General features: G+C 36.7%; 1 protein-coding gene across 2 annotated transcripts in view; it reads right to left on the reverse strand.

Moving 5' to 3' along the window:
• The window catches only part of arhgef2 (rho/rac guanine nucleotide exchange factor (GEF) 2), an 86,909-nt gene extending 74,951 nt beyond the window's left edge, over positions 1 to 11,958 (reverse strand). For both annotated transcript variants that reach the window (XM_056474643.1, XM_056474642.1), the window contains exon 1: positions 11,718 to 11,958. In XM_056474643.1, coding sequence (XP_056330618.1) covers positions 11,718 to 11,783 — 66 coding nt within the window. In that variant the 5' untranslated portion in view covers positions 11,784 to 11,958. The remainder of the gene's footprint in view (positions 1 to 11,717) is intronic.
• Between the last annotated feature and the right edge of the window lie 618 nt (positions 11,959 to 12,576).

The raw sequence follows: 12,576 nt of genomic DNA on the forward strand, positions 1-12,576 counted from the left end.
CACTTTATAGTCATTTAAATCAGAAAAGTGGCATCTCAAGTATTAAAAATGAACCTGTGCATTACAGAAGTCCTAGAAATTTTGTCTGTGTACTCAGTTTATTACTGACTAGCTGTCAAACGCTACTTTTTTTAATGTTGTGGTCCAATAAAACTTGCTGTTGTCAAGATTATCGGTGCGCGTGTGAATCTTTTGTGTTTTATCCAGCCTCATCTCACGAGAAATCGTAAACATTTTACGTTTTTTCAGTTTAGTGGCTAATTCATACAAGTTCAGTCATAAGAAAATGTTTGATGTTAAAAAGAAGGCATGGCACCCAATCCCAACCCCACCCCTAAACCCAACCGTCATTGGGTGATGAGCAAATCGTACAAAAATTTACAAATTAGATCGTACAAATTGATACGAATTAGCCACTAAATGAAAAAGTTATGAATTGCCTTAAGATTGTGTTGGTTTTATCATGATTAGACCTAAACTCTGCCGGAAAGTGGATCTAGCATGCCAGATCATCTCACAAGTAAATACTAACATCTAACTGAGCATGTGAATGATTCAACGCAGTCTCACCGTAATTCGTAACTTTTCGATTTTGTAGCTAATTTGTATGCATTTCATTCGTACATTTTAGTACAATGATGGCTGTGATTAGGGGTGAGGTTTGAGGGCAAGTCCTTTAAATTATCATATTTTCCTATGAACAAGACACTTTTTGTACAATACAAAAAATATTTTAGTTTTTTCATGATATCGGGTTGGAATGATCACAGCCCAGGCTCATTCTGAAAACGTAGTCCCGAGGATGTTTCTGGAGAATGCGAATTATGTAGCCGGAGGTACGTATGGCTCTATTTCATTTTTTAAGCGAATGCTGCGTGGCGGTATGATGCCGTTCCTTTTAGCGCTTGCCGGCTGACTGTTTACCTTTGTGTGGAGGGCTTTCCCACTGCAACCAGTTTGTCCGGTTAGCTCGTCCTGTACGTCAGCGGACTTGAGACGCAGAGAGGAACACGCAGGAGACGCAGAGAGGGTCGCCCAGTCAATCATTCAGCCAGTCGGACAGACATACGTTCGTTCGACAGCGGCCTCTGGTAGGTTTACGCGGGAACATCGCTGGCACGAACGGCACTCGCGGGAGACATCTGAGAAGCCAAAAAGGCGCACACAGCGGCCTCGCGAAATTTGCGAATTTGCCTTGCGGATTTGCGAAAACCAAAAACTGCAAAAATACATAGTTCCCGGGACGTATTTCGCGGTCTCCAGAAACGTCCTCGGCAACACGTTTTCAGAATGAGCCTGGGTTGCAACGATCATGTGAGACACAAAACTCATACTCCTATGAACCTTCAGGTTTGTAGGATTACAAACTCATATGTCCACTACAAAATTATCTTCATTCAAAAGTACGAAGGAACGATGGAGATTTTTCTTTTAAAGAAACACAAATGTCATCCGAATAGGACTTAAGTGGCTGACTGTGAACATGTCAAACCAACTATCAAAGACCAGAGATTTTAGACTAGTAGTATGGGAATCATTTAGGATTTTCAAAATTAGTCTCAGACGACCAAATCTTGGCCAGAATTGCACAGTGTGAGCAGGGCTTTAGTTTTACTTTTCGCAAAATGGATCGATATGTGCATTGCACGGATTTGGGATGATTAGGGCTGGGCCGATAAACGATTTTATATCGAAACGCGATACAATTTATGTCAATAACTGAAAATCTCTGGACCTTTTTACTCTATACTGATCTAAGAGCCAATCACACAACAGAAATGTGCAACATTGGGAATCAAATAGTGTGTTGATATTAGAGATGTACCAAAATTTCGGCCACCGGTCACTGTTGGGATACTCCCTTAAATCTGAAAGCATTAACAACTTATATTAAAATACATAGCGTTATCGTTTAATATGGAATATAATTATCGAGATTGCATTTTTGCCATATCGCTCAGCCCTAGGGATGATGGAGAATTTCATTTTGATATACACACATAGATTATATTTCCTGGTTTATTAATTAGTATAAACATGTACATTTTAATAAATGTGTTTTTTGTGAATACAGCCATGGCAATGTTGGCAATATTAGATTGCTTACAATATAGTGAGGATTATTACATGATAATTGCGGAACTTGTGTAATAACTGTCACAGATGTGCAATTGACTTGATGGTTTAGAATGAAACACAGTGTATGCCAGGCACTGATGGGCTTTATAAGTGGTTCAGTGATTCACTGGTTGGTTTGAATTGGGACGATGACAGTACTGTATGATTACTGGCACACACAAATCAGCTGTTGGCAAAAATATATACGTTGTAGTCATTACCATTAATCAACAACCAAAGATTGAATTAGAATAACTTGAGAAAAACTTTTGAAATAAATACTGTAAACGGTAAATTATAAAGCTATGATTTATACTGATGTATGCTATTTCTAAATGGTTTATAAGTGTTACATTAGCTTTTTTACATTAGCAAAACCATGACCACAGAACCGTGATACAAACCTAGTGTATCTGTATAATTTGTTATATAAAACAGATTGTGTAAATGCTCCAGTAGGTATTTGTGTTTGTAATCTGAAGTTCATCAAAGGTTCAGAGAAGACCAGCTCAGGAGAAGAAGCTCTTTATGTTCTTGTCCTCAAATAGAGAGAGTTTAGACACTGTAAACAATTTGAGTATCACACATATATAGGGGCTGAATATATAGGGGCTTTTGCACCAGAGGAATGTTTTCATAGTTCCTAGAACCATTGGCAAGTTCACACATTTTGTCATGCTTGCACTCAGAAAATTGCAAAGCTCTTACTTCAGAGAAGGCCCTTTCCCAGCACAATAGGAACTATTAGTGACGTAAGTTTGTGTATATTAAGTAAATGCATTGCACACAAAACCCCCAGCCCAATGATTTGAAGAATTAAGACATAGACTGCATGTCCACCGGAGCGTTTTTTCTTGAGCTGAGCATTTCAGATCACAGTGGAGAGTTTTAAATCACACCACCACCAAAAAAACGTGTAATGGCAACCGTCTGAAAAAAACGTTATGCTGCAAAAACACCTAAAAAGCTAATATTGTCAGCATTGACCTCTCGCTTATGTCTGTGGTGTTGCGTTCATTTCTCAGCACTGATGTTGTGTAACACTACACTTGGTCATAGTTGATTTTGTCTCTAAATTTCCCACTAATGAAATTCTGGCAGTGTCAGCAGAATACAGACACTGTCCTGTAGTCTGACTTTTCTTACAACAAGTGTCAAACCTAGAACTAATAGGAGCGCCGTATCTGATGACTAGGGGTTGAATGACTTTAGATTTTTTAAAGTCGACTTTTATGTTATTAAAGTCGAGTCGACGTCAACAAGATGCTGATGATGTCATCAATAAAACACAAGATGCAAATGTTTTGCAACATACCACAATTGGAAAAAATATATACACAAGCTGTTTGACAGCTCTTAACCGCTTTTAAAAAAATGCAACACTACGAATTACTAATTTTTGTAGAAAACGAACACTGTTTATTTCGTTAATAACGCATCAGGATTGGCTAATTTTAGTGCAAAATAAATTCAGTCAACACATGATCATGGCTCTTACTTCTAACAGCTGATTTATACTTCTGCGTCAGGCACACGCGTATGCTACAGCACAGCCTACGTGTGGATGCATAGCCCTTGCCATGGCCGTCGGCGTTGCTGATGTGCACCTCTCAAAATATGTAACTACACGTCGCAACCATATGTAGCGCAAGCTCTGTGATTGGTCGGCTTGCTAGCACTGACGAGTGTGGTCGGGACCGAGAGCCGCCCGAGTCCGTTGGAGTGAGTGTTTACAAGTGTCGAGTCTCGTGAAGGAGCTCCAGATGAAAGTTTTGTTTTGTGTTTACCTTATGACTAAAGTTGTTGCACGTCCGCAGGTTCCAGCCTCAAAATGAGCGAGTTTGAACCCCTTGTACATTAAGGAAACGTTCAGGAAAAACAAAACACCAGTGAAGAAACTCGACACAGAGGAACATAAACACATCACTGCCAACTAGCGTTTCGGAAGTGTTATTGCAGAGCAACAGAAACAGTGCGCAGAAGTGAATGCACAGCTACGCGCGTTGCATGCGCAATGGGTCACGCCGATCACTTGACGCAAAAGTATAAACCAGGCTTAAGAATGTAACAATAACAGATAGAGATGTAACGATTCACAGTGAGCCGGTTGAAAATTGATTCAAATATGTGATGATTCAAATCGGTAGAAATGTTGAATGAATCATGATACATGTTTTGAACAGAGGGGGCACTGTGTTTACAGTCGCTTTACCAGCATATTAGCAACGAGCAAGAGGTAGAGCGACAGAGTAAACCGACAGTGGTGAAGCGCGCCAGACAAAACACACACTGTGAGCAAATACTGCAAAAAGATGTTTACTTACACTAACAGAACAACGAATATGATGCAGCACAGTGAAAAACTACAGTCACAGACGTCTTTACGCAAGAAGATATTAATAGTCCAAACCACGTTGACCAGAGGATTGGCAGCTCCGCTTGCTCTGACGAGTGCTAACGTTATGGGGATTACACGGAGCATCAGTGTTTTCATAGCGAAAGTGTGAAGATGTTTTTCAGACCGAAAGAGAAAGCTGTGCTGTCACAGAACCAGGTTAGATTAGATCCTTGTTTACCCTCTCTTTTTCAATTTAGTTTATGCATATTTTAATAATTTGCTTGTTATATCATATATTATAATCAGTATTTTATGCCAGTGGACAGTCCCCTGGAACAGAGGACCTATTGATCAGCAGGGGACATTGTAAATGTGAAAAGATCTCAACTTATGCCAGAAAACAGAGATATTCTGATGTTCCTTTTAAAAAATGTAAAATCCCAGCACAGTCACAGTTTTAGTTTGTTTGTATTAGAGCAGGGGTGTCCAAACTCGGTCCTGGAGGGCCGGTGTCTTGCAGATTTTAGCTCCAACTTGCCTCAACACACCTGCACGGATGTTTCTAGAAAGCCTAGTAAGTGCTTGATTAGCTAGCCCAGGTGTGTCTGATTGGGGTTGGAACTTAACTTTGCAGGACACCGGTCCTCCAGGACCGAGCTTGGACATGCCTGTATTAGAGCCTTCTTCAATTTGTATTGTTCATTTTTGATTTGGAATTCATTTTAAATTTGTAATGTAGCTGCGCAGTCAAAGTTTAGCTTGTTTATGTTAAAGAGTCTTCTTTAGTTTGTATTATTCACTTTTTTATTTGGATTTTGTTTTAAAATTCTAATTTAGTTATTGCAGAAATTATTTTATTTCGTAAAAAATTGTGCAGCATTTGAGAAAAATGAAAGGGCTCTTGTTCACCTTAAATTTGTCTTAAATAATTTTGTGTAAAAATCATGATTAGTATCATGAATCGTATCGCATCGTGAGTCAGGTGAATTGTTACATCCCTAAAAACAGATGTATTTAATGCAACTAGTCGACGTCAATCAAAAAGCATTACGGCAGAGCATTAAAGTCGACCAGGTGACTAGTCTGTGCAACCCCTACTGATGATGCTGGGGATCAAATTCATGCAGTCTGAAATGCTACAATCATTTAGGATAATTTCTAAATTTCACAGTGTGAGCCAGGTTTTCCGTGTGTCTTGCATGTTTGGCATGTCCTGATCACCGTTGAGTCTGACATTATGAAAACTGAGATCTTACAGTGTAATACGGGGATCATTTTCATACAGTCTGACAAGCTACAATCATGAAAAATGATTAAAAACTGCACACTGTGAGCCGGGTTTTAAGCACTCGTCACTCTAAAAGTGATAACTGATGATTAGTGATGACAGCTGCTGTCAACGGTTAACACTGAATAGAAAACAACAAGAAAAGCTTCCTTTGAAATTCTAGGAAGATCATAATTTGAGAGTTACAGTACACTGAAAAATATGATTCAAAATGATTCCTTGGATTTACTAAATATTTTTAAGTTAAGCAGTTGTCAACAATTTATTTGGGCTGAATTTAAACAAATTAAGTTGAACAATACTCAATTCAATTTGCAATTCAACCCATATAAATTGTTTGCAACAATCTTACAGAAATCTTTTTTTTAATGTACACTGAAAAAAGTGTTGCATGAAAAACTGTTGAAAACAATTTATTTGTGTTGAATTTAAACAAACAAATTAAATTGAGCAATGTTCAACTTAATTTGATTGTTTAAATTCAGCCAAAATAAATTGTTTACAACCACTTAACGTAAAAAAAATAAGTAAATCCAAGGAATCATCTTTGAATAATTTTTTTCAGTGTATCCAGTTAGGGATGCAACGATTATACATGTTGGTTGTACAATTATAGTCTGAGGAATAATCGCGGTTTAACGATTATCGCGATTGTTATGCGTTTATTAATTTTTTTAAAACACTACTAGTTCAGGAAATCATATGAAAACTCCTTATTTTTTAAAGTGGTATTTATTGCTGCTCAGTAACCAATGAATACAGCACAAAATAATAATAAAGAACAAAAAATAGTCTGTTTCTATTTGGATTTAAAAATAAGTGAAAAAGTTGGCATTTAAACATAATTAATAATTTTACACTGAAAATAAATGACAGAGCAATGAATAAATAAATAAATAAAAATAAGAATAAATAAAAAAAATTGTATTTGTGGACTGTAAATCTAAGCTACAAATTAGCTAAGTATTTCCCTTTTAAAGAGAATAAATTTGGTCAAAGGCTGCAGAACCTCTATCTGAAAGGCACTGTTGATTATGAACTAGATTATGAACTTGTTTGGTATTTTCATTTTGTATTTTTTTCTCTTTAGAGTATAAATTTGTATATTTTATACAAAGTATGAAACTGAAAGGCCAGTTCTTGTCACGTGACTCGCGGTGCGTGAGCACGTAGCACCGTGTGCACGTCACTCCCAATATGCGCGCAAGAAAATAAATAACGAACTTGTGCACACAAAAGACATGATATGTGAACGGGCCTTAGATTATAGCCTCAGCCATAGTTAATCCAGTGTTCGTGGGTATTAGCCTTGGTCTACAAGCACAGTTGGCATAACTTTGTTTAGTTGCAGCAGTTTTGTTCCATGCAGAAACGCGGTCTTGAGAAGGCTTTGCGATTAGTTAACCATGGCGAATTAAAGCATGGTTAATAGTGAAATCGGTTGCATCCCTACATGTGATTAAATAGACATTCCAATGAGAACGTTAAGTGTATATTGATGTGATCACAATTGTCGATCCATATTAGTGGTGGAGCGAGATTGTATATTTTGAATATTTTCTAAATGTGAATAGTTTAATTGTTTTGGAGCACGCTAGTTTTTTTTAAAGTGTTATTTTGGTTATGGTTTGGTAATGGTTATTTTGCCAGTGCACATTGTTATTCTTTAGGTGAACAATTAGTCCATATGAATTTTTTTTTTGTCAACAAATCAAACTTCATTCAAAGTCTGAGAATTTGCTTACGGGTTCGGAGTAGCGGTCCTTCTGTTGACGTCAGTTTGATGGCTTCAGCCACTATATTCTTAAACCACACCCCTCTTACCGTTAGTTTGCCTCTACTCAATATGCTTTCTCAATTGAAACATCAACATACTGTAATAAAAGTCTTCTTCTTGTTTAAGCAGACTTCAAGGTTAATTAGTCCAAATTTAAAAGTCTATTATAATTTACTCACCCTCATGTCATTTCAAAACAATAAGACTTTACTCGTATTTCAAACACAATTGAGAATATTTGAACAAAACCTGAGAGATTGCAGTCCCTCCAAATAAAAGTTCATTTGTGTAAAACTACAACACTAACATACTGAGTTATTAAATTCATATCATTTGAGGAGACAATAGGCAGCACGGTGGCTCAGTGGTTAACACCGTCGCCTCACAGCAAAAAGGTCGCTGGTTCGAGTGCCAGCCAGGCCAGTTGGTATTTCTGTGTGGATATTGCATGTTCTCCCCATGTTGGCGTGGGTTTCCTCTGGGTTGTGGTTTCATGCTATGGTTTCCTCCACACTCCAAACACATGTGCTACAGGTGAATTGAATTAACTAAAATTGTTCGTAGTGTATAAGTTTGTGTGTGAATGAGTGTGTATGAGTGTTTGCCAATACTGGGCTGTGGCTGGAAGGGCATCCGCTGTGTAAAACATATGCTGGAATAGTTTGTGGTTCATTCCGCTGTGGCGACTCCTATTAAATAAAGGGACTAAGCTGCCAGAAAATGAATGAATGAATAAGGCATACTTTGTATAATTATTTTTTTTAATAAATTCTGATGATCATTACTTATAATAAAATGGAGTCTTATATTAGAAAGTCTTACATTTTAAACAGAAAAAAGGGTATAAATGGTATTAAAGAAAAAATCACAGGCCCCTAACTATATATAGTATACATTTTACTATATATTAGTATACATACTATATATATAATGTATTTTGCCAGACTGAAATAATTCAAAAGTAACCAATTTAAGGTAAAACCTATATATATATACAGTATATACATATGTAAATATATATTATAAACCTATTATAAAACTATTATACATGTTTATTATAAACCATATATGAAATAGTGATTATTAATATTTATGTAGTGGGAATTTGGATAAACCTGCTTGAAAGTACTGAATGATCACAAATATTGACTTGCCAAGGAATTATGATACTCCTGTGATTTGGGGAAAATATCTAATTGTGACTTTTTTTGACAGATTTGTGATTTCAATTTGATTGCGATTTAATATTGTAGTCAAGCTTCAGCTCAATAATCTGCACTGTAGCTTCTTACAGCTAAAATGTAGTGTTAGTTAAAAAAGGAACTTAGAATATATTAAATTAGATATTATATTAAATATATTAAATCAGAATTATTAGCCCCCTTTGGATTTCTTTTTCTTTTTAAAATATTTCCCAAATGATGTTTAACAGAGCAAGGACATTTTCACAGTATGTCTGATAATATTTTTTCTTCTAGAGAAAGTCTTATTTGTTTTATTTCGGCTAGAAAAAAAGCAGTTTTTTAATTTTTTAAAACCATTGTAAGGTCAACATTATTAGCCCCTTTAAGCTATATATTTTTTCGATAGTCTACAAAGCAAACTATCGTTAAACAATAACTTACCTAATTACCTTAGTCTGCCTAGTTAACCTAATTAACCTAGTTAAGCTTTTAAATGTCACTAAGCTGTATAGAAATGTCTTGAAAAATATCTAGTCAAATATTATGTACTGTCATCATGGCAAAGATAAAAAATATCATCAGTTATTAGAAATTAGTTATTAAAACTATTATGTTTAGAAATGTGTTGAACAAATATTCTCTCCGTAAAACACAAATCGGGGGAAAAAATAAACAAGGGGTGAATAATTTAATAATTCAACTAATAATTCTGACTTCAACTATATATTAACAAACAACTCAGAAATTGTACTTTGCTGTTGCTTGCTACTGGATTGAGTGTCACTGACTTTTTAGCAAGACGCTCCTCCTATAGCCATCTGTGGTGCTTTTTTAGGTGCTGGTTGTTGTATTTCCTCATGCTGTGGCAACAATTCTGCAACAGCTCTTACAAATTACCTGGTTCTGTTTGGTTTCTGTGACTTTGAAACCAAAATATTCCCATATTACCGATGTGCTGTTTTTTTTTATATTAATTAGTCTATTAATGCTTCTGAAGCACCTGACGCCATCATCCCACTCGTTCGTGCTTTCCTATTTGTTTGTTTTTATTGTGGGCATTCCGCATAGTTCGGATTTTCAGCGCAATTCTCATTGGGCAGAACGAAAGTGTGCTCACTTAATTGGCTAATAAGACAGTCACACACAGACGGCAGTCACGCATTTGCTCTGGGTGGGGAAAGTTAAATAATATATACCTCATATCGCAGCCTCTTGCGATTAGCTAACTGCAATGTTTCAAATCATGATTGCTATTCGATTCCGATTAATCGCACAGCCCTAGAACTGTCATATGCAAATATTTGAATTGTTTTGAACAAATATCTCTATAAAAGGAACAGATTTAGTTTAATCTTTTATTAACATATAAATATTGATGGCTCTCTAATGTACACAGAGAAATCTGACCGATATGTTTTGACATCAGTTGTCTAGAAATAAGATGTGTATCTGATTTCAAATCACTTTTGGAAATAGCTTAGGTTGGCTGTGAAAATATCTGATCTTGTGCATTTTGCATGCAGGGATGTGCAAACCATGTCAGATGTGCATATTAAATCATACTTTCTGATGAAACCAGAATGACGTCATAGAAATGGAGGAGCTGGTGGGCGACTCACGTGAGAGTCAAGCCCAGAAATGCCAGTCCAACACTTCCCACGATTGCGGAAGCTAAACCCAAGGCATATGCGGCAATCCCCAACATCCAATTGGACCAGGACCAGAAACGTCACCGAGATCAGCTCCTGCCTACAAATAAGACTCAACTGCTCACCTTATATCGTCCTCCACCATATAACACTATCCTCAACCCTCAAATGATCGTCACCTTTGCCTGCGTCAGAGGAAATACTCATTCACTTCTTTCTCATATGCACTACTCATGCTGTCCTTGAAGGAAATTCTGCATGATTCTTCCACTTCTGCTTACCTTTGTGTTTCGTAAAAACTTCTCCAGCTTTAAAAAAAGAATCAGCTACACTGCAACATCTGCCCTGGTTCCTCATTTTCTATGCAACATCTTGATACTTTATCATAGTCCTTCTGCTGAAAACCATGTACCAAGAGAGATTACAGATTCACAAGGTAAATGCATGCAGTTCTAAAACAAAATCACATGTAAACGACCTCCTTTACATACACATACACAATATACTAGTGGGTTTACCTCAAGTGACTAAAATGCAAATCTTATATGCACTGACATGACAATGAATCAATTATGCAGGGAATTGAAAAGAGGAACTGAGTCATTTCATATAAACATTCTAGAAAATGGCAACAAAAATGATTTGACTAGATATTGTGATATATGAGATGCAGACCTTGCATCGTACTGTATATATAAGAACAAAGACAGGATGATACTATGAGCAAAGGGGGAGAAACGGGAAACGGTCATTTGGAAAAATAAAAAGCGAAGCCATACTTTAGTCAACAAATATTAAATGTAACTTTTTTAGTGTTTAGTAAAGGTGTGTGCTGCAGAAAGCGTGTGTAGTGCAGCAGTTAATGCCGTGTACATGCTGCTGCAGTGGGTGTCTTTGTACGTCCCTCCCCCATTGATTCCCCCTTAGTGCCCTTAGACAACGTGTTCACACAGCAGCACAATGGAGCAAACCTTGGAATACGAGTCGCACATTTATGCAAACATACACATGTACAAACAAAAATACAACTAAACACTGATATATAAATATCTAAACAAGTTTAATAATACCAAAAAACCCTGATGTAACTACTTTTGTCGGTTTTATCAATTGAGAAAGAAGCTGAGCAGCAGCAGCCTCCATCAGCCAGCAGAAAAAACCGTTCGCGGAACACCATTGGAAAGAGCCATTCACCAATGTATTTAATATTATATTACTGAATATATTAAATTATTATAATCACATTACCCATTCTAGTTTGTATATGTTAAATATGCGTTTTAAAAATAAAACGAACAAAAAAAGGATGTGTTTTAAACGGGAGATGAAACGTTAAAGGCGTTATAACTCCTTTATAACTCACCTTTGCATTATTGTCTTTCATTCTTTCCTGGCGAGCTTTCGGTAGCGGCTCCGAAGCACGGGACATCGCGAGAAAATGAAAACTTCACCAAAAGAAGTCGGACTAATTAAAATCCAGCTGTTTGAACCTAATCCAGAGAATAAACATCCAGGTCGTTACGTTGTATCAGATCTGTATGTATACATTAAAGCTCCATTGAGTCTCACATGAACGGTGTGTTTAATAAGACACACAGGGTTTTTTTTTTTTTTTCTTTCACTGGAAACTCCACTGCCTTCATGAGAGACTGACCGTAATCAGACTTTCGTCCAATAGCAGGAGTGTATTTTTCTGACTGACGGCCGCTCGACAAATCACAGTTGTCGCATGCTGGGAGACTCCGCCCACCACAGCTGCTACAGTAGAGAATACAGGAGGACGCGCCACATGGTGTTTGTCTGTGTGCGCGCATTTGTGTGTGTGTGTGTGTGTGTGTGTGTGTGTGTGTGTGCGCGTGTGACTGAAGGGAAGTCCTGAACAAACACAAAAATGGAAGACAGACTTATTTCTAATGCTTTACTCGTTGGCAATTATTCTATACAGAAAAAATTGACTTATTCATTAAATTGCAAACGTTTAATAAAATATCCTGAGGATTTCTATGGAAATCTAGAACATCTATTAGTTTTATCAATGCAAAAACAGTATGAGTGTATTTCAGCGCAGATACTTTGAAAATAACAATATACCACTATATTCACTATGAGTCTGCGCTCATTATTCCAAAGGGAGTTTTGTAACGTCGTGAAAAAAACAAACAAGGTTCCCCAAGGAAGTTCTTAAAGTGAAAGTTCATCCATAAATTAATATTTATTTACTA

Source organism: Danio aesculapii, chromosome 16 (assembly GCF_903798145.1).
Source record: "Danio aesculapii chromosome 16, fDanAes4.1, whole genome shotgun sequence".
Lineage (NCBI taxonomy): Eukaryota > Metazoa > Chordata > Actinopteri > Cypriniformes > Danionidae > Danio > Danio aesculapii.